This window comes from Hibiscus syriacus, unplaced genomic scaffold, assembly GCF_006381635.1.
Source record: "Hibiscus syriacus cultivar Baekdansim isolate YM2019G1 unplaced genomic scaffold, ASM638163v2 tig00112343_pilon, whole genome shotgun sequence".
Classification (NCBI taxonomy): domain Eukaryota; kingdom Viridiplantae; phylum Streptophyta; class Magnoliopsida; order Malvales; family Malvaceae; genus Hibiscus; species Hibiscus syriacus.
In genome coordinates, this window is record NW_024063306.1 from 1,265,716 (window position 1) to 1,288,732 (window position 23,017).

At 35.5% G+C, this 23,017-nt stretch overlaps 3 protein-coding genes and 1 pseudogene across 6 annotated transcripts; 2 read left to right on the top strand and 2 right to left on the bottom strand.

Moving 5' to 3' along the window:
• Positions 1–3,684: 3,684 nt before the first annotated feature.
• On the top strand, positions 3,685–4,898 carry LOC120177884. Its single transcript, XM_039183867.1, has one exon. It carries the CDS (start codon positions 3,790–3,792, stop codon positions 4,753–4,755), a length of 966 nt encoding a protein of 321 aa, XP_039039798.1. The 5' UTR covers positions 3,685–3,789; the 3' UTR covers positions 4,756–4,898.
• A 2,801-nt stretch (positions 4,899–7,699) lies between these two features.
• Positions 7,700–8,709, bottom strand: LOC120177886. The gene is made up of 2 exons (XM_039183871.1): positions 8,251–8,709; positions 7,700–7,914 (listed from the first exon to the last, which is right to left on the bottom strand). The coding sequence occupies exons 1-2, from the start codon at positions 8,586–8,588 to the stop codon at positions 7,896–7,898; spliced, it is 357 nt and encodes a 118-aa protein (XP_039039802.1). The 5' UTR covers positions 8,589–8,709; the 3' UTR covers positions 7,700–7,895.
• A 2,655-nt stretch (positions 8,710–11,364) lies between these two features.
• Positions 11,365–13,968, top strand: LOC120178059 (annotated as a pseudogene).
• Positions 13,969–14,662: 694 nt separating this feature from the next.
• On the bottom strand, positions 14,663–21,295 carry LOC120178003 (UDP-N-acetylglucosamine diphosphorylase 2-like). Of its 4 annotated transcripts, XM_039183978.1 has the most exons (16): positions 21,051–21,288; positions 20,859–20,913; positions 20,620–20,771; positions 19,899–19,938; positions 18,802–18,894; positions 18,621–18,733; positions 18,465–18,539; positions 17,967–18,006; positions 17,546–17,628; positions 17,389–17,466; positions 16,392–16,535; positions 15,839–15,906; positions 15,307–15,421; positions 15,039–15,195; positions 14,803–14,900; positions 14,663–14,766 (listed from the first exon to the last, which is right to left on the bottom strand). In XM_039183978.1, exons 1-15 carry the CDS (start codon positions 21,219–21,221, stop codon positions 14,803–14,805), a joined length of 1,482 nt encoding a protein of 493 aa, XP_039039909.1. In that variant the 5' UTR covers positions 21,222–21,288; the 3' UTR covers positions 14,663–14,766. The 4 variants fall into 4 exon arrangements, with proteins under 4 accessions (XP_039039909.1, XP_039039910.1, XP_039039912.1 ...); XM_039183979.1 differs by having other exon boundaries at positions 14,663–14,900; positions 18,621–18,727; positions 21,051–21,289; XM_039183980.1 differs by lacking the exons at positions 14,663–14,766; positions 14,803–14,900; positions 15,039–15,195; positions 15,307–15,421 and adding an exon at positions 15,521–15,727 and having other exon boundaries at positions 15,837–15,906; positions 21,051–21,291.
• Positions 21,296–23,017: the final 1,722 nt, after the last annotated feature.

A 23,017-nucleotide genomic window follows, 5' to 3' on the forward strand; every position in this document is an offset into this window, starting at 1 on the left:
ACTTAATTTACACTTGAGTAAGGATTAAAAATGACATTTGAAAGATTTGGAGTAATATTTTGATATTCGAATAATTATATCGAATATACTTTGAAAATCTTTTGGAAAATCTTAAAATTCATTTATCTTAATTTGTTATATCGAAATATCAAAATGTTTTCAACATCTCTCTAGCCATAAAATGCCGAAATCACAACCCTACTGCACCTCTATCTCTATCTGTTAGAGGTAGAAACTGTTTACCTCCTATCGTCATACGTTCCAAGCAAATGCATACAAGAGGACCACAATCCCATCTGGCTCCTGTCGTTTATTGTGGCGCTGTCTGGTCTCTCATCATTGTATCTTTTAACTTATTTGACTTCTTGTTTCATGAATTAGTCCAATAATCAATCGCATCCAAGTATTTAGCCAAATGATCGCTCCATCCCCTACAAATAATATCTTTTAAATCAAACAATGGTATGTAATTCAACATGCTGTCATATACTATCATCTTCAGGGATGAGAGCTGAAGATCGACGAGAAGCCAATAACGACGTTCCATAACAGGGATAAACACCTGCAATCATAAACAATAATTCAATTGCGCACATCAAATAAAATTTATGAACACCTTTAAATATGCAAAAATAAATACTAACCTTATCGACCTCCCACTACGCAAGATAAATGATAGCTTTTCCATTACCCAACGCATATGAAGCGTCTCTCTGATCCTTCAAGTGAGCTACGTGAAAAGACGAAGACATAATAGTCCATCGCGTCTTTTTTATTTTCTTCAATTTCCTTATAATAAGAAGACGTGACACTCATGCATCAATATGTTGTTTTATAAAAAAAATACATATATTAGTGAATTTAATAAATTTTTTAAAAAAATAATCAAAATGCAATATAAGAAGAATATAAGACTTACCCCCCATTCGAAATAGCCATTCTCTTCAACCCCTAATAAAACACCCCACCAAGACCGCTCAAGAAACAAATGCATATTATCGTCGATTTTGCATATGTCAGCGTAGCACCCATGGCTCTGCTCATGTAGATAAAAATCAACTGCGGTCTTAGCCCAAAGGGTATTATCCATAATTGTGTCAGGTAGTGTTCTCCTCTCGTGCTGAGAAATGGTACTGGCCGGTAACTGATACGAAAACCAACTCTGATCCATCATACCAGGCACGAGAGGGGGTTTATCAATATGTTGACATAGTATGCCATGTGAATCGGGCTCTTGAACGGTGGGAGGGGCCTCTTGAACGATGAAAGGGGCCTCTTGAACGATGACAGGTGAATCGAGCTTCTTCTTACGCAGTCTTGGAATTATTGGGGTGAAAGAATACGTAATGGCATGTTTATGACGTGTGATGCGTGAACCCCGTCGTGCAAGAAAAACCCGACGTAAAACATCTACCTTATCGGTCCGCTAAAAATAAATTAATACATAAATTATTAAATAAATAATTAAATAATGCCAAAAAAGATTATTTACATTTTTAGTATAGTATTAAACAAACTTATCTCATTGTGTAGAGTATAAACCTCATTCTGCAATGATGAAACAATCTCACGTAGAGCGGCTACCTCATCATGTAAAGTAGATACCTCACCACGTAAAGCACCATTGTTATCGCGTAAAACATCTACCTCACCACGTAAAGACCGTACCTCATCACGTCATGCACCATTGTCGTCATGTAAAGTACCGACCTCATCACACAAAGCACTGACCTCATCACGTAACTCCCCTGACTCATCCCGTGGAGGTGGAGAACAGGGAGATAAATATCGTGGCATCTTTGTCGGTCGCCTATCATGAGGTGATGGTAGAGAAGAGGCTCGATGATGTGATGAAATAGGTGATGACTCTCGGTGTGGAGGTGTATAATCGACTCGATCGGTGATGGCTCTCGGTGTCGAGTTGTAGAATCGGCTCGATCAGGTGATGGCTCTCGGTGTCGAGCTGTAGAATCGGCTCGATCAGGTGATGACTCTCGAATTGGGGGGTGCTCATCATCCGTCCCATAAAAAAATGCCTATTAGCTTGCCACCAATCAGTGGAATTTATAAATATGAAATGTCAGGTTTCCAAAGAGGAAATTGACTTGAATAGTTCTATTTGAAAATGAGATATATATATATATATATGTGTGTGTGTGTGTGCGCGCGCGCGCATAATGTTGAATTTATAATAATAGTAATTGTTGTCAGCAGGTGGTCGTGTGGCGGTAAACAACAACTAAAAGATCTTGTTTTTAATAAATTGACTATAGTCATTATAAGGTATGATGAGATAAAAGATATTATAGGAATTATAAAATGTGCAATAATATAGTATGAGAAAGTGTAATAAAGAATAGTGGAAATATGATAAGATGTTTAAATGGTTGTGTATGAACGCGATAATAAATTATGTTATAAGGACTAATTGGTTATTAAAATGTCCAGTGGTTGCCTAAAAGTTGATGTCAATTGGAAATTAAAATATATCATTATGAATTTATGTTACTAAATAGTATGATAATAAATGTTAGATTATGAGATTTTAGTAGAAAGAAAATTTTATCGGCCTTTGAACAGTAAATATTATACATAAACATATGACATCCTTAACTTGTATTGAAATCTGAATACGGGTTAAGTGTGTTACATATTATCACTCATGTTTATTTGCACTCCTATTATGATCATTAAAGTTTCAAAATTCACTATATTAATTAAATTTTTGAGTTGTTTATATTTTAATCACTCATCCGTTTAGTATTTAATAACATTATGATTAGACATTTTCTTTTAAAAATGATATTTTCTCAAAATTTTATTTATTTATTTCTTTTTTTTGTTGAAAAAACCCAACTTTATAATTTCTTTTGATTTTTCAACAATGAAGTATTTTCTTCTAAATCTCAATGATAAGGAGACGAGAAAAATGAATCAAGCTATATATATTGATTCCATATTGATCGAATAATAGGTATTATAGATCATAGTAGTTTAGAATTGAATGAATTTTGGATTTAGGATCGAGTCTAATGGGTTTTAAAGTTAATTACATAAAATCAAAAGTAATACTGGTAAGAGAAAATGAGATGAATTCGTTGATATATTAAGTGGTGGAAGAGAACCTCAAATAATGATAATCGTAATACCAATGTGACAATATGATGAAACTACAAAACTTTCATCTCTAGAAGAAAAATACAAAAGAAAAATGGAAATTGATGTCACGACTTGTAGATTCCATGTCAATAAAAATAATCCACACTAAAACACACGACTGTCATATCGTCATTCTATTTATGATTTAACACTCGAATAACCAAAATAGGATTAAATTGAAAGTTTTTAAACTACAATAACCAAAATAAGAATAAAGTTAAATGATGAAATTTCAGTTTATCCCAGAAATAATTTAATGTTATTATTATGGATAGAAGATTAGCCTTTATTAAAGCATGTTTAATTTGGTACATTTAACTTAATAATTAGAGAAGAACCCGGGCTTTGTAATTTAAAGCTCAAAGCAAGTACATTTTCGTCACAATGGGTAAAATATTAAATACCAAAAAGATAAATGTACGTGATAGATATCACATTAATTAATAAGACAAGAATATAAAATGTATTGGAAATCCCTGGAACAGCCTCGTGTTAATTAAATACGAGGACCGACTAACTTGACCTTTCTTCTCTACAAAGGATGAACACATTTTCTTCAAAAACCAAATCTGCAACCCTTTCATCTTCCAGATACCTGAATTGTTGCAATTCCTTTTGCGAATAAACGCCATGGATCTAGCGCCGGAGGAGCTTCAGTTCTTGTCCATATCCGATATCTTTAGAGAGTCCGTTTCGATCCCCAAAAGATCCCCAAAAACCTTCTATCTCATAACCTTGGCTCTTGTTTTCCCTCTCTCCTTCGCCATTCTGGCTCACTCGCTTTTTACCCACCCCATCTTGAATCAACTCGAGTCCCATCCTTCAGCTGATCCGGGTCAGACCCGTCACGAGTGGACTCTCCTCTTAACCTTCCAGTTCGGTTACCTAATTTTCCTCTTTGTCTTCTCTCTTTTGTCAACGGCTGCGGTTGTATTTACCGTTGCGTCTCTCTACACGTCGAAGCCGGTCTCTTTCTCTTCCACGATCGCGGCCATACCCAAGGTTTTTAAGCGCCTCTTTATTACATTCACATGGGTTTCTCTCTTGATGTTTGTCTACAACGCCCTGTTGATTGGCTTCTTGGTCTTGTTTGTCGTTTCCGTGGATTCCCGGAATACTTTCTTGTCGTTCCTGTCGTTTTTGGTGGTCTTGGTGCTCTTCTTGGGCGTTCACGTTTACATCACGGCGCTTTGGCATTTGGCCAGTGTGGTGTCGGTGCTTGAGCCGATTTACGGCCTTGCAGCCATGAAGAAGAGTTACGAGTTGTTGAAAGGGAGGGCGAGGATGGCTTTCATTTTGGTTTTTGGATATTTAGCAATCTGTGGTGTCATCGGAGGCATCTTCGGAAGTGTGGTGGTACACGGAGGAGAAAAGTATGGGGTTCTTTGGAGAATTGTGGTGGGGGGATTCTTGGTTGGAGTTTTGGTGATGGTGAATCTGGTGGGCTTATTGGTGCAAAGTGTGTTCTACTATGTTTGCAAGAGTTATCATCATCAGGGGATCGACAAGATTGCGTTGCATGATCATCTTGGTGGGTATCTTGGGGAGTATGTGCCTCTCAAAAGCAACGTTCAGATGGAGAGCTTGGATGCTTGATTGCACCAGTAAAAAATTGTATCTCGTGAAATGTTGTAGGCATTAAGTGTATTTCAAATGGGTATGTGAGATCCTAAACTTATCTGTTATTTTCATCTCCTCCAAACCTTTATTTGTTGCAATAAATGTTATTGAATGATGAACCTGTATATTGTACTGCAAAAACCTATGGTTGCTTAATGGTCCTTGTTGTTTCTTCTCTTGCATGGTTGTGTTATTGGGAAATGAGGTTTTGATGCTTAGTGTTGGATTGCCTATCTTCTTGAAATTGTTTGCTTATTCTAGGAGATTGTTGGATCACAAAGGCCAGACATCAGGATTATGTAATGAGTTCTAATTTCCGCTATATGTAGTTTGTTTATGCAAATAGGGAGCAATTGATGTTAGGGAACAGGTTATATGCAGTGTGAACTATATAGGTATTTCGTGTTTAGCTTCATTTGATGGGATTAATTTGGTTGTGACGGAAATGACCATCTAGCTCAGTTGGTAGAGCATTTTAATCTTTAGGTCGTGGGATCGAGTCCCATGGAGGACATTTCATAATTTGGAGGTCTCCTCCTCAACCTAGTGTTGGGGCAGCCTACTATCTTACCTCTCCTTGCCCCATTACATATGGGAACAAGGACAGCCAATTTGGTTGTGACGGTTGTAGGCTGCTCATCTTTCCTAGTTTGGGTGGAAGGCTAAAACCGGTGGTGGATTGGCCATTGGTCGATATCAAAGTTCTCTAAGGTAGAACAGAGACGAATAAGAGAGATGATTTCATCTAGGTCAAATCATGTCTCTCGATCTTGATGATTTTTCAAGGGATGCTAGATATACAGAATCCCTCTTCTGGATACGTTCTCTTTACGTTTTCAGAATTTCTTAAGTGTCGAACGTTAGAAGATGCTTTCAGGTCCTCCGGAGGCTGTAAGACACGAGAAATGTGCGGAAGACCTACGGCGGGGATACAACAAAATATTGAAATGACCCACAAGCTTTTCATTTAGTGTAGTTGTGGCGCCCGGATTATATGTATTCATTGAGGCATCTTTTTAAGAGGAACGGTTGGAGTATCATCCTTTGGGAGCACGAGAATGGAGTGTGTTTTCTCATTTGATGAATGTTTAAGTATATGGTCTGGGTACGGCTATGTTGTACGTCCTTCTGCCAAAACGATGAGACTAACCAAATAGCTGAATGGTGCATTACATTAAAAATTTAATAGACTTTGAGCTGTATTAAAAAATTGCTTTGTAGATAGACTTTTTTTTAACCATGGTAAGTGATTTCATTAATAAAAACAATGGGAAAAAAATAAAATTATAATACATTCAAAGAGAAAACAAAATATAATAGTAAGGAATTTGAGAAGACGTATGACTATCCAATCAGAAAATAAATATCGTAAGGATTTTTGTGTGAGCACTAATATGACTATTATGCGACAAAATTATCAAAATTCATAAGTAATGTATTACAAGAGGAGAAAAATGAGTAACAAGGGCATAGTTTTTTATTTAATTTTGAAAAAAACTCAAGAAAAACAAAAAATAAAAACAAAAGACATGATATGAAAAAAAAAACAAAAAATAATAATAATCACCAACAGTCAACAATTAATATTAATAATGGTGTCGCCTCCAGTCGAAGAAAAGAGGAAGAAGACATAAAAATATTGAGAGAAAATTTAGAGTCCGTTTGGTTATAAAAATATTTTTTGTTTTTGATTTCTGTTTTCATTTTTAGAAAATAATTTTCAAATTTCCAAAATAACTTTAATGAAAAATTCAAAACATCTTTTTTTGTTTTCATATTTTCACTTATTTTTTTTATTTTCTGTAAATCATTTTCTAATTTTAACACCAAACATGTTTTTTTAATGTTTTTTATTTTTTTAAAAAAATAGAAAATAACTTATATTTTCTGAACGAACGGAACCTTATGTTTTGTAGATAAACTTTTTAATCATAATTGGAGTAAATGATGTTTTATGTCCGATTAAAATACCATCGATTACAAGAGACTTAAGTATACATATAAGCTCTTCCCATTTCAATCGTCATGTTTTATATAACGAGTAAATAACATAAATATATGCATTCAATTTAAGTATCTCTCCTTTTATTCTTTAAGTTCTCTCTTATTCTGATTTCATCCACTCAATTTGTTATATCCTTTGGGCTATAGGTGCGTTTTATGTACTGTTCATTCAAATCGAAGGGCAAAACTTTTGAGATAATGTTCTGAAAGAAATTAATTCACGAGCTAATACACTCCCAATATTAATTGTTCAAATAGGATGAAATCTACAGTGTTGGTCGTAGATCGCCATGCACTCCGTGCGACCTTGTAGGTCGCCATACACTCCGGGCGACCTACCCTTGCTCAAACAGAGAGAATGAACGTGTTGCATGACCATGCACGTCCCAACACATAGGTCGCCATGCCCTCCGGACGACCTTGTAGGCGACCTTGTAGGTCGTCATGCCCTCCGGGCGACCTACCCTTGCTCGGCTTCCCTCGGATTCCCTCGCATAGCTCGCTCGGTTGCCATCGGATGCCCTCGCATAGCTCGTTCGGATGACCTCGATCGGATGGCTTCGGATGCCCAACGTGTTGGGACGTGTATGGCACATGTAATCTCTTGTAGCTCGCCGGGAAGTCATGACGACCTACGGCCAACACTGTGGATTTCACCTTATTTGAGCAATTAATCTTGGGAGTGTTTTATCTCGTGAATTAATTTTTTCTAAAACATTATCTCGAAAGTTTTACCAAATCGAAGGTTAACTTAAACACACAATCCATGTTTTCGTACATAAAATTTCAGTTCTAGCCTCGTAACATTAGCAGGTGGTCATGTGTATCTCTCTTCCTCGGATATTGAAAATGTAAATGCAAAATTAAAAGAGTTGAATATGTTTATTTATCGCATTAAAAATAAAGATAGATATCATGACATATAAATATATGTTCATAAACATGTTTATTTATTCACGTTTGATTCGACGATCAAGTTTAAAGTTGTACTGAGTAGAGAAAAACATAAGATAGTAACTATTAGCAAAGGCAGAGCTAAACTGTATTCAGTACTTAAAAGACTTGGATGGAACGGTGGAGCTTAGGCATTTTATCCTCCGTCACTCTTCCGCCTACCTTCCGACAATTTTTCTGTATGAAAAAAACAGGTTAATCGCATTGAAATATCATAATTTCATCGTGTCGTGAAAATTTCAAATTCTTGTATATTTTTAATATTTTATTTTTGTATTGATGATTTATATTTGTCTAATAAAAATTTTATAAATTTATTCTCTTAAAATATTATAATTTCACCCCTAAACACAGTTCTACCGATAATAATACTTCACTGCAAACAGTAAACGAGTCTAGGGTTCCGATGGATTCAGAATGCCGAGGATCGTGAAATTGAACGATCAGAAAACGATGTATGAGTTTAGGGTTTATAATATGAGCGAATATTGAACAAGTGATTAGGGAACTAACCGGAGCATTTGAGTGAGTTTGGCAGCGGAATCCGAATCGCCGTCTTCCCTGGCCTTCAATATGCGGAACATGAGAGCTAGCTTAACCTGGGTTCTGGCACTTTGCTGGATTATGAATCTAGTCTCTCTCTGCAATTCCTCGCACTCCGATTCAATTCCTTCAATTTTTTCTTTAACTTGTCTTTGAACCTGCCTGATATCCTTGTGTTCCTCGCTTCTTGCCTCCATCTCCGACTTCAACCTCTTCACCCTTTTCTGCATTCGTTTCCCCCTTGATTTGAAACCTTTCCTGCTGAGCGCAGCAACACGAGGACGACCGAGCAACGAGAATGGGGCCATCGTTTCAGAAATCAACTAGTTGCTTTCTTCTTCCTTCTACTTCTGTGTTTATATAGGGAAATAAATCATACTGGATTTGTGCAATTAGGCATCAATTCGAGCAGGGGAAGTTGCAAAACTGACGACATCGCTCGCGCTATTGCTACTTTATATCGCTCGATATTGGTCCAAAAAGTACAGCAGTCGCGCGAGCCCAATGGACAAAACGCGTGTTTGTTTGAAAAAATAGGTCAATTGTTTCACCGTTGATTCCTTGGCGCCGCACCCGCAACCTGGCGATATCGCGCGACATTGGACGATCCAAACAACGAGTCGGTCGACGACCCAACGTTGCCTACTTTAATTATGTCTTTATCCACACGATAAAGTATCCGAAGCATCCGACTTTAAAAAATTATATAAAATATTGTTTTATAGAATTTCTTAACTACTAACAAAAATAAAAATATCGTATGAATATACTTATGTATTAAATTCATCATTTTTTAAAAAAAATTTGACTACTGCTTAAATTGGACATTAATATGTTAAATCGAATATGATAAAATAATATTTTAATGATGTCTATTGACATCATTGTTACTTTCAAGTACTGGTTTGATGATATAATATTTCAAGCATTGGTTTAAAGAAATAATATAAATAGAAAGTTGATCCAACGAAATACAACTCAAATGATTATAATATCAGATTTTATCATATCTTAATTAAAATGTTTACGCCTAGCTTAAACGTCCACCATGTTTTTAACGAAAAAGGCGAATTTATAACATATGAATCGTCAATAATTATTTTATAACTTTTAATAGCCAGTAGACTCTACAAAACAACAATCTATAGTCATAAAGCCATTTTAATTTTAATAATTGAAGAACTCAATAAAATGATATTTTATAATTTAGGGACCATTTATGTACATTCCCCTTACTCATACGACTCAACGTTTTTTTATTACTTTAGCATATCTAATTACCTATAAAGATAACTACATATGTGATTTAATTATGAAAAAAGTTGAACATATAAAGTGACTTAAAATGTTGTTCTTGTTAAAGATTGGATAAATTATATCGTTTCTCACTAAATTTTACTATATCTCTTATTTTATTTATCGTACTTTTAATTTTTTATTTTACTCATTAAACTTTACATATTGAATCATTTTAATCCTTTGTTGTTATGTGTCTAATGTTGTGATGACGTGTATTTTTTAATTATTTAATATAAAATAATTGAAAATATAAAGGGTAAATTACACCGTTATTTATTGAACTTTACTATCTCTCTTATTTTGCTCACTCAACTATAAATAAAAACAAAATGTGGACAGATACTACCATCGGCCATCGTCAATCGTCGTAGATGGTGACCGTTCGGTCCCAAATTTTATGGGTCGCTTTGCCTCGACACCTTGAGTCCGAATCCGACCTCTATTTGTTTGGAACTTGCTCCAAAGTCCATTAATTGGAGATTGAAAGTGAGGAAGTCGAAACGTTTCAATCCAGATTCATAGATTTTAGGACATTTTCCAGTGAAACAACCATCAGATTGAACTCAGGGGGTCAAGAAGAACCAACCCATGAATTTTGAGATCGAACGACCACCATCTATAGTGGTCGCGGTGGAGGGAAGAAAAGGGTTTGAAACGACATCATTTTTTTTGTATATTTGAGTTTTTTAAAACGAAATCGTTTTGATGCTTGTGCCATATCATAACATGATTAAAAAGTTAATAGCAGAGTGAGCAAATGATTCAATATGTAAAGCTTAGTGAGCAAAATAGAAAAATGAAAGTACGATGAGTAAAATAGGAGAGAGAGTAATATTCAGTGAGAAATGTGTAATTTAGCCTTAAAGATTTTAGGATTGAATAATTGTGCTTGTAGGGTGTATTATATTGTTAATTGATTATTTTTTTGAATAAATACTATTTTATAATTATTTAAATATTATATATATATATTAACTTAATTATTATTTTTCAATTATTTATTTATTAGTGTATAATTGGATTTAGATTACATTTGGATTATTCGTTAAACTGATTTGGGCAATTTTGGCCCAATACTATAGGCGGGCTAATTATTTAGCCCGACACTAAATATTTTATTTTGAGAACTACGACATTTGTTACAATGACTTCAAAATCGTCACGTGGACATGACGAGTTCTAATAAAAAATATTTTTTTATTGAAACTCGTCATTCGACTTGACAAAATCAAATAAAAATTATATTTTATTAGAACTCGTCACCTCGACGTGACGAGTTTAAATAAAAAATATTATTCGGGCAAATGACATGCGTGACGAGTTTGCCCTGCACTATAATATTTACTGTAGATCCTAAAATAATATTGGAGATGGCTTAATGGACTAATTTTTTTTATCCGCATGATATATCGGGCCAATTTTACCTACTGATTAGACTTTGGGATGGGTCATTTTATTGGATCCAACGGTAATTGGGTTAGACTAAATGTGTTCATGATCGGGTTAATCTGTGTTTGATGGATCCAAAAAATATGACTGATGTAGAGGAAAGATCAACTTTATTAAAATTCGATCATTGAATTAATTTAACGACATGTTCTTGCAATGATTCTGTGGTGTCCAAATACAACCTTGGTAAACTTTTTGTGTTAACTGCATGCAACATGCATGAGAGCTGTGCTTTCGGGTTTGTTCTTGGTTAGGGACGAAATCGGGAATTTCATGTTAGTGATAGCAACCGTAGGGATGGCTTCGATCGACGAAGAAGACGATAACAAGGGAAGGATGTGGGACCTGGATTAGAAGTTTGATAAGCCAATGGACGAGGAGGCTGGGAAGCTTAGAAACATGGATATGGAGAAGGTAACTGCAACCTTCCATCTTCAGTTGTTTCCCTGTCAATGTCTTTCTTTTCTAGGTACAACATTTACTTCTTTCGTGGTTCGGATCGGTCGTAGTTTTCGATAGGGACGAACTCGATATTTTATGCCAGGGGATGAAGTTATAAAGTTCTAGTTCTTGACATCACTTCATTGCCTGTAGAACACCTCCGCATTATTGCTTCTGCGGCTTGCATTCCAGAGTCTTGGAGTGGTATACGGTGACTTGGGCACCTCCCCCTTGTATGTTTTCTACAATACATTTCCTGATAAAATCGAGGATCCAGAGGATGACGTTGGAGCTCTGCCATTGATCATATACTCGCGAACGCTTATCGCACTCATCAAGTACGTCTTCATCGTGTGTAACGTGAACGACAACGGTCAAGGTGAGTCAACGTCGACGAACGAGGATACATCGATTTGTTGAACGGAATGTGTTTTAATGCAGAACCATATAGCTTGAGTTTTTTTGATTTGCCGTGCAGGCGGAACGTTTGCTTTATATTCATTGCTTGTAGTCATACCTAATCAACACAGGACTGATGAGGAGCATGTTCTTCTAGTTCTTGTCCTGATCATATAGTCGTTCCACATTTCATGAGAAATCATTTGCTGCTGAAACAAAGAGATGGTTGGAGAAAGATGTGTACAAGAAGCATGTTCTTCTAGTTCTTGACCTGATCGGTACGTGTCATCAGTGAAGGAATACTCACTCCGGCGATATCAGGTATTTTGCTTATATGTTCCGGCTTTCATTAGGTCGGATTGAAATGACGTCTGCTATCTTTGGCATTTCTTTCAGCATCTGGGGGAATCAATCTAGAGCATCCAAGCATAAGCAATGGTACCTCCCTTCCCTTCCTTGTAAGTTTGATCATCTCTTTACAAAGTCTGTTTTCGTTTTGTTTTTCTTTTGCAGCTGTTGTTTCGGGTGTCGCCGTGGTGATATTAGTCGGTTTGTGCAGCATGCAACACTATGGTACTGATAGAGTTAGCTGGCTCTTTGCCCCAATTGTGCTCCTCTGGTTTCTAGTAATTGGAGGCATTGGCACATATAATATTTGCGCATATGACAGCAGTGTTTTGAAAGCGTTTTCACCTGTATACATATGCCGATATTTCAAGAGGAGACGGAAAGATGGATGGATCTCCCTCGGCAGTATTATGGTTAGTATAATTGCAGTGACAACGGCGACATGATGTTGATGACCGACTAATTGTTACAGGTACCGAAGCTCTTCTTGCAGATCTAGCCTATTTTCCTGTTGCAGCTGTGCTTTTACTGGAGTTGTATTTCCTTGCCTGCTCCTAGCTTATTCTGGACAAGCTGCCTACCTCAGTCAGAACAGGGACGATGTCGGTCATGCGTTTTATCACTCTATACCAGGTTAGTGGCTATATCTATGCAAGTGCAAGCGTCTCCTTGACTCTTCTCTACCTTTTCGATCGAATGCACTTGGTACTTAGTTGTTTAGTTCGATGTCGTTATCATGCAGATAGCATATATGGCCTGTTTTTGCCATTGCTATTGCTGCTGCCATAGTTGCAATTCAGGCCACCATATCTGCAATTTTTTCGATCATCAAGCAAGCCCTTGCACATGGTTGTTTTCCGCGAGTGAAGGTGGTACATACGTTGAAGAAGTTCCACGGCCAGGTATATATTCCGGATATGAATTGGCTCCTCACGGTCCTTTGCATTGCTGGATTCAAGAACCAAAGCCAAATCGCCAATGCTTATGGTAAGTTCATGCTTATTTGATCTAGATCTCGTGGTGCATTTCGAATATATGTATGAATTTCATGTTGCTGCAGGCACAGCCGTGGTGTTCGTGATGTTCGTAACGACGCTGCTTATGACTTTAATCATGATATTGGTGTGGCGCAGCCTTTGGATATTCGTCTTCCTCTTCACTAGCTTGCCCCTGGTTGTAGAGTGCACATTCATGTCGGCTGTGTTGTTCAAGATTGATCTAGGTGGGTGGATTCCCCTTGTTATTGCAGGAGTCTTTCTGGTAGTCATGAATGTTTGGCATTATGGAAGGATGAAGCGATACGAGCTCGAGATGCATGGTAAGGTGTCTATGGCATGGCTTCTCGGACTAGTACGGGTTCCCGAAATGGGAATGGTGTACACCGAGCTATCGAGTGGCGTACCCCATATATTTTACCACTTCATTACTAACCTACCCGCCATCCATTCCGTTGTTTTCGTGTGTGTCAAGTATCTTCCTGTCTACACGGTTCCGGAAGAAGAGAGGTTCCTTGTGAAGCGGATTGGACCGAACAACTTCCACCTGTTCCGTTGTGTCGCTAGGTATGGCTACAGAGACCTTCATAGGAAAGATGATGATTTCGAGAAAAAGCTGTTCGATAGCCTCTTCTCGTTCGTGCGGCTCAAGTCGATGACGGAAGGGTGTTTGGAATCAGATGAATGTAGTTGGCACGAGCGGCAAACAGAGGTGACAGGGACAGTCTGTCCGATGGCGAGGACAACAACTTGGTGACCTCAAATACAGATACCGTGGTGTCGTCGTTTGTGCATCCGGGAGCGACTTCGACGGAAGACATAGATGAATTAGAATTCCTGAACAAGTGTAGGGAGGCAGGGGTGGTGCACATTCTAGGAAATACGGGGTGAGGGCAAGAAGGGGTGCCGGATTTTACAAGAGAATAACGACCGACTATATATATATATATATATATATATGCATTTCTTAGGAGATATGTAGGAGAACAGTGTAATTTTTAATGTACAGGACGAGTTTCAATAAAAAATATTTTTCTTGAAATTCATCACTTTGACATAAAATAGAATAAAAATTAAATTTTATTAGAATTTGTCACTTCGACTTGTTTTAATACCTCAATGTTCAATTTTTTAAAATCATACCCTAACATTTAATTTTTGTCTCATTTTAGTACCCTCACTATTAAAAACTTAATATGTTTAATACCTAAACTATCAGTTTTGACTCGTTTTAATACTTAAACTTTCAAAATTTTTTCAAAACTTAACGTTACATTTTGAATGGATTCTAAAATGAAACAAAAACTAAATTTTAGGTATGATTTTGAAAATTTTGAAAGTTTAAGTATTAAAATGAATAAAAACTAATAACTTCCGTACTAAACGCATAAATACGTGCCAATTACAACAACCGATTTAATTAATGCACCTAAACACTTGATGCACGCCACTTCCATAAATCGAAATACTGCAAAATCTATAGTTCATCTAAACACATCCATGCAAGTTGCCAATTCGCCATACAAATGCAATGGAGCTTATATTTTCAACTAAATCAAGAATATGTGGATGACGATGATACAAGTCTTAACTAAAATGTAATTTCACAAGGTGCATGAAAAGTTCTTCCCCGGCATATCGACTCTAGGTTCTCTCCGGCATAAGAACAACGTGGCGACACCTCCACACCTGGATTCATATGTTCAAATCCTGTCACTGATTAGCCGGAAAAGTATGGCACACCACATGAGCCACTAGAGCTCCAAAACCGACAATAAAATATTAACGTTCACAGAGCTCCCTATGCAAAGTCAAACATGAAATTACCAGTGGAGTATAATGGCACCGAATGAGTTAAGAAGCCGCCCGCAGCAACTACCCAACGAGCATGCAGTCGCAGAACAAGGAGCCTTGCACTGTCTGGAGTGTCATAGTTCGAACCATTCGCATTTTTCACTGGTGCAAACTCTTCCTCACGTAATACCTACATATTTAGAAACATAAAGAGTTAGATGAAGGGGGGGAAAAAGATCACTAAAGAACCACCCCATCCGAAAAAAGCATTAATTGATGCAAGAAAACGGTGAAGTATCACCTCAAACAAAGCCGTTGAAGGAGCGTAGGGAAACGCATCAAATATGAACTGCTCTAGTTTCAAACCCATTGTATAACCATGAATAGATTGAATTTTTTTCTCTGCCAGATGATAGCTGTAGTCAAGACAAATATAGATATTAACATCCTTTTAAGGGTTAAATAGGAAACCACTAACAAGCAATTATAAATCGATCTATAGAGGCAACAAGAAATATAAGAATCCTATGATGAGCTCAGCTTCTTTTATTCTCAATGATACTGGGGAAACCCATCATTTCAGCAAAAATTTATGTACAGAATTATATCTTTCAGGTTGAAAGGATAGTTTGCAGGAAACAGAAGGCACTTCACTATCGGGTTTGTTTTCAGTTCAACGAAAGGGGTAAAGAGAGGAAATGCATCAATCATGCAGCACACGATCAGCATTTTTAACAGGTTCTTATTAATTAAACAACATTAGTTGAAAAATCAATGCCCAGGGCATATCAAATCAAAATATGTATTCTGAAGGTCAAGAATAAGACACTAACATGCTGTCTTTCTCAAGGCCATTTGCCACTTGGTTTAGAAAATCCAAAGTGAACATGTGTAAGCACACCTGAAAAACAGAAAGTTATTAGCACAAGGCATATAATCACACACAAGCAAAATATTTGACACATTATTGCAAGTGAATAACATATTCTAGACGCTTATATCACACTTCTCTGATATCGTGACATCCTAACTGAAACCATCAAAGAACAAACTTGTTCTCAGAAATTTGAATATCGCAAAGCATTTATCTCTTTAGCAGTGGTTAACAAATTTCTAAAAATCTACATCTAAATGGAAGAAATAAACAGTAAACCAAAGTCGTTCAAGTTTGAAAGCAAAGAAGTGCACAGCAAATTACATGAATTCACAAACTGTTTCTACTACCTTCGTTTTTTTTTCTTGAATGGTTTCAAAAACTAAACTGCCTACAATCTCACGTATAAAAGCCTCAGAATAGCCAAAAGATATAGCAGATTTGAATAAAAAAGCCCTAGATTTTGTTCAAAGGAAGCAACATTTCATTAACACAGGTGAAGATTACTATACATTACTCCAGCAAAAACGAAGGCGTCCAGTTTGCTGATTAACTGCAGAAGCCAATGATTGATCTAATTCAGAGTATTCAACTACAGTGAGTGGTCCACCTTTACCTCGCCTTACAAAAACACCAACCTTTTCCTGGGGATAAGCCTGTAACCAATTACTAGAAACTAAGACATCATAAAACCTTAAAAATATAGAAGTTTACAGTATTATAAAATTTCACAAGCTTACACAACACAAATATCAAGCATTGGCATGCCATCATGGAATCAGCATTCTTAATTTACATGACACGAGGAGTGACATATATTACAACAGAGAAATGCAAGTATGCAACACGTGTTACTAAAAAATAAATACATGGAAAGCATACCAATTCCTACAAATTTAAAAGAGAAAGCAGAGCTCAATAAATGGAACTTTCAACATCAGCCTCATGCTTATAATTTGCTAGCAATGAAATACTATCAAATGCAAATCAGATGGACACCTCTCCCTTGTTTTCTGTTCTCTTGGCTTTTTCCCCTCGTCTTTGTTTGTGTCAGAAACATCCGTGTGGTAGTAGTAATCCTATTGTGTTTAGAAGTCTTTTAGGATAAGAAGGATTTGGAGTATTCATAATCAAGATAGAAGTTTATATTTATTAGAAAAGTACTGTTAGAAGTAGACAATTCAATCCATTTAAACTCTTGTAGTCTCCTACTTCAATTATCAGATTTTCTGTTCTTGCATAACTCTTTATTATTTCCTTCTCTCTCAATCTTATTCTCTTAGATTTCAACAGTTTGCAAGACCCAAAGAAAGTTCAAGTAGGTATCAGAACTCAAGTATTTAACACATACTTTAGAAAACAGGAGAGATACAAATATGCTTTCAACTGTTGCAATACAGCTTACCTTTCACAAATATAAATATATATAAAAAAAGAGGAGGGAAAAGAATAAGAGACTGGTGCAACAGAAATTCACAGATAGACATGAACATCGAGGAAATTAGTTACCTTTCGGACAACTTTAGCAGCGGCAGCTACACCTTTATCAATGAAATATCCCAGGAAAGTTGGATCAGCCACACGGACCTGCACTCGAGAACCTTATCACTGTCCCTTCAAATAAAAAATATCAAGGAAAATTTTAACAAAACAAAGACAAGCTCACCAATGCATTGTCAACACCATAACAATCAACATATTTAATCCCTCTTGAGGCCATATCCTCTAGCAATCTCGAAGATTTCAGAGCTGAACAAAAAATTAGGAATCCAATATTCATATATGATATAAAAGAATAAAACAGGAGACTTTAGTAGCTAGTTGAATATCAAACATGTTAGGTATGGCTCATAAATATACCGGTAAAGAGGACAAAGGCTAATTTTGTAATTATGTACCACGTTTTTCTATTTTAAATAGAGATGTTACCTAAACCTAAGTGATATTGAATAAAACTTCTAGCGCCGCCTAGGCACCGAGGACGTAAGCACATTGCTGAACCTCGTTAAAATTCTTGTGTTCTTTAGTTTTTCTTTACCCGATTCATCAACAAAACACCACCTATTTGTACATTATTTTCAAAATACCTGAATATACTCCTCCATTCCCGTCTGGAGCCTTAGCTACCTGGCTTAGAAAAAAGGCACTCATGTGACCACCACAATTGAAACAGTTTGCTACTTAGAACAAGAAGCATATTGTGAAATAAAAGAATATTATTGCCAGCCAAACGAACATCCTTCAAGTATTAATGCTTCTATGAGAATAGTGTAGCAGGAATGCTGTTGCTTTATGCAACAGAATCAGAAGTAACTTTTCCATCCTAAAACTTACAGGCAGGTAAGTTTACATCATTTTAGAAATCAGCATTACTTTACGAGAATTCTCAACCTTATAGTTCAGTTGCAATATTATAATAGTAACATGTGACCCAAAGGGCCAGTTCTCCATTGTTGTTGGAGTTTGAAATTTAAGAAGTGTTCTTGAAAAAGTTTTCTGAAACTTCCGGGCAAATATATTCAGCTGACCTTTTAACCAGAGCTTTTTTCCTTATTTACTCACACATTCAATGAAAGAAACCGTACCTTGTATGGAGTGTCCATTATATATCGACCATCCTTTGAGATACAAGGTATGGTGCCTTGCTGGAAAAAAGTAACCTGCACAATGTTCAGACTTAAAAGTCAGCAAAATTAACAAGGATAGAACATAAGGAAATCAGATAATCAGAAACATCTTACTTGATCTGCTTCAAGACCAAAATATTTATGACTCTCAAAGAATTTGCGTGTTGCATCATCAGTAAACGGGCTAGTCATTATATACCAGTTTATTGCCACCGAACCAGCTGAACCTGCAGATACCTAATCATCGATATAACCAACAAACAGATAGAATCATAGTAGTAGATAAGAAGTTTACCCTCATTCATAGCGTGTGTAGCTAGCCTTTGAACACACAAAATCCGCTCAGCCTGGAGTTGAAAAAGTGACTTCCCAGAAGGTAGTCCAATGTCTAAAATGAAAAACAAAAAAACTATAAACAATAAATTTGAAGTAAAAACATACATACTTTTTTAGGGCTTTATATGAACTTGGCATAACGAATACACCTCAGTTCTGTTTGTATGTTTATCTTTGAGTTTGTGTTTGTTTAAAATTTCAAAATTGTACTTTGTTTGTTTGGCCAAAGTTTTGTTTGAGTTCTTTTCCTTTAATTGAATGAACTTGTTTAAAAACATTAAACTAACATATTCATGAACACATGACCAACTATGATTTACAACACGGAAATTTGATAATAAACAAACAAAAATTTAAGCAAGCAAGCAAACAAAAATGTTAATTATTTTTGTATACAAAATAAAAAATAACATAAATACTAATAATTATACTATACATGGATAAAATAAAACACAAATAATAAAATATTATTTGCACTATAATTGAACAATAGGAAAGTTTCAAATGACTTCTTAAACAATTTTTAAACAATTCATAAACAAGCTTATAGATGATCATTTATATTCATTAAATGCTTTGCTCATTTACAGAGCTAGGCTTTCCTAAACAAAGAAACTAAAGATATACGCAGACTTTATTAAAGAAAATATAATAAAAAGCTAATCAGATTTAAATATTTAATAAAACGTTTCTGATATCATTTACTATCCAAGAAGTTCATTAGTTAAATTTTTCCCTCCTCAATTGCTTTCTATTTATCGAGAACATGTTTCCTTCTAAATCTTTCTGATTAATGCACTTTACCAGAACCTTACCATCCATCTATGGCTCAGAATTATACAGTAATTTTATAACTCAGAGGGTTCTGCAACCAAGAAGAGTGAGGACAGAAAAGGATTAAACATGTGACAACTCCGTTAATTTTGAGAAAGGACATTCAATCCCTGAACATTTCCCGTTCAGAGCACAAAATAGCTTGACGACCATCATCCAAAGAAACTTGAATGTAGCATAAGATTTTCAAAATCATGTCAGCAATGTGGAAAAGGTACTTACTGAAACATCCCTTCGGATCTGAACTTCCGAGCCGAGTACCCTGTAATACATTTCAATCAATCATACAAAGATAAAACAAAAGCTGGAAAAGGGTTAGGTAAACATGGCCAATTAGATTCTTTTCAGTAATGGAAAAGTAGAAAATCCTGTAAAGCCATGTTTTAACGAAACAAACAATTATTGTAGAAACAGATTGAAGCATCCACTTTGTAAGTTAAGACGTGTTATCACTGATATCATTACCAGACATTCAATAAAGCAACATCATACCAACCATTAGTGATTATCCACTTAAATCTTTATGGGTTCTGCTTTTTGCATTAAAAAAGAACACATTGGTGACAAAAATGTCAAACCACTCCAAGGCAACATCATTCCACAATTATGGTCAGAGGTAGAAAACCTCATCAACCAAGAACCCCTAACAATAACACTTTGTATTAGGTAGATGGGAAAGAAGGTGCAAAGAAAAATTACCTTCTTTCCATCCTTACCTTTTGGGAAGAGAAAAATAGTGTACATGTATTTGCACCTTTCCTTTTCCTCAAAACCCAATCATTAGAAATGTGACAGGAAAACAATCATTGCACTAGTATCCCTCATGCTCAATACAATTAAGTAAATAGCTTTCACTCCCCATTTTTTTTTCCCATTCTCTCCATTACCCTTCCTGTAAGTTACCAGGTGATGCAGGGAATATAAATCAAATAGGAATCAATACCTGTCCACCAGATAGGAGCAAAACAGCCAATTTGCCTTCCGAGATAGCCTTCAATCCCATCTTCCACCACCTTTCCCGCTCCTCCATCGTTCTCTCCTCCACCGATGACACGCAGCTCTCCGGAACTGGCTCTATTGCTGCCACCGACAGTCCTAAAAGCCATCAAAAAGACAAAATCATATTGAAGAATAAACCAAAATAGAGAGGAAGTAAAGATTTCTGTACGTGTATATACGTACCATGGGATCGCAGCGAGCATCGAATGATCCGATCTATTCTGGAAAGATCCAAACTCTGAAGAACGGAAACAAAATCGAATTACTCCTTATGTAAGAACAAAGTTGAGATGCATGCTTTTAAGTGGAACTTGTTTGGAATTGAAAATTTTCAATCAAGATTTTATAATCGAAATTGAATAATTGGACTGTGACCTGGATATCGTTCAGGAGGAGGTGGCGTTCTTGAGGGGAGAGCTCGTCCCAGAGCGCGAAAACGTGTTCCTGGCCGTAATCTTTGAGCCTCTCCATCAATTGCTGAGGAGGTGCGTTGGGTGCAGCACCGGCGTCGTTGTCTATTCCCATCGCCACCGTCGACTCCCCCATTTTCTTTTGTTACCAAACAAAACAAGTTGTTTAGGTTTTCCTTCACTTTGCAAGATGAGATCCCTCTGTTGATTTTATTTAGCCTGCGAATGTAATAGAGAAGGAGAACCCGGGGGGGAGGCAAAGACAAATGACAGATTAACAGACAGAAGCACTGTAGCATCTAAATATATGAAATCCCCGTTATGCCCTCTCCGCCATTGCAAATTACTTGCATTTTCCTTATCAAACAAAGCAGTAATGAATCGATCAGGTGTTCTGTCTTGATTTAGATTCGGAACCAAGCCACGTCAACATAGAGTCGTTAACTCTCTGGGGCCGTAGTAAATCTAGGGTAAATATTGCATTTTAGTACCTGAACTATTAGTTTTGATTCGTTTTAGTATTTAAGTTGTCAATTTTTCAAAACCATAACTAAAATTTAGTTTTTTTTTTTCATTTTAGTATCACACTGTTAAAAACTTTAGTTTTTGTTAAGTTTTTAACAATGGATATTAAATGAGATGAAAACTAAACGTTAAGTATGATTTTAAAAAAAAATTAAAAATTTAAGTGATAAAATAGATTTGATAATTTAAATATTAAATGCGTAGTTTACCTATAAATCTATGGTTCGTCATCCTCCATCTCCAAATTCTTTCTTTTAAATATAAATTCTCTAGTTCGAAGTAAAATTATTAGGTATGATATTAAAAATCCAATTTGATAAAAAAATATTTTTAAATACTTTAATATTTAATGTTTCATTTTAAAATAAAATAATTATTGATGAGATAAATTGTATGTGTCCAAAATGTGAATTTGAGGTTGTTATGTATACATAAATAATGATGTAATAATGTCATATTATAACTCTAAACGTGTGGTATATATCATATTATCATTTATGTACACATAATAATGTTATTTTATTACTTATAGCCATATAATAGTGTTATATTTTTACTTTAGACGTTTAAAATATGTTGTGTTGTTAATGTATATATCACTTTGAATATATAAAACTTATCGCATCATTATTTATGTATATGCGACAGTATCATATCATGAATTTAGACATGAAATATATGTTATGTCATTATTTTAGACACATAAAATATAGCACAATATTAATTTAGATACGTTATATGTGCTACTTTATCACTTTAGATATGGTATATACCACATTATTATTTTGATATGTGGTATAGGTCAAATCATCACTCTGAACATGTGATATGTATCACATTATCACTTATGTATATGTGACATGTACAACCACGTATTTTTTTAATACATACGACTTATTATATCAATAACAAATATTAATCGTTAATAAATTAATAATTTTTATTTAACCATAAATTAGTTTATTGCAAAGTAAAATATTGAATATCAAATGAATAATAAAATGGGGCCAAAGATGTTAGGTTGATTTTTCTTTCGGCTTTATGCCAAATTACAATTATTGTATCATGGTCGCATTAATGCAGTATGGATTATAAATATGTATGGGCAGAGGCGCATAGCCAGGTCACCGACAAACTTGTTCAAAGAAAGGTATTGGATCTTTAACTACGTGACAAGTTTCAAAGTTTTTTTTTAATTTATTATTGAATTTAAAAAAATTACTTTTCATTGGATTCGTGGACGAATTCATAAAAATATATTATAATATTAACTCACATGACACACATAAAAGTGCAACTCCACTCACTTTTTCTTCTACCTCTCCAGTAGATATATTCACTTTGCTTGGGGAAGAGAGCTAAGCTTTATTTCTTTTTCACTGTATCCACGTCAATGTATGCAGAAAT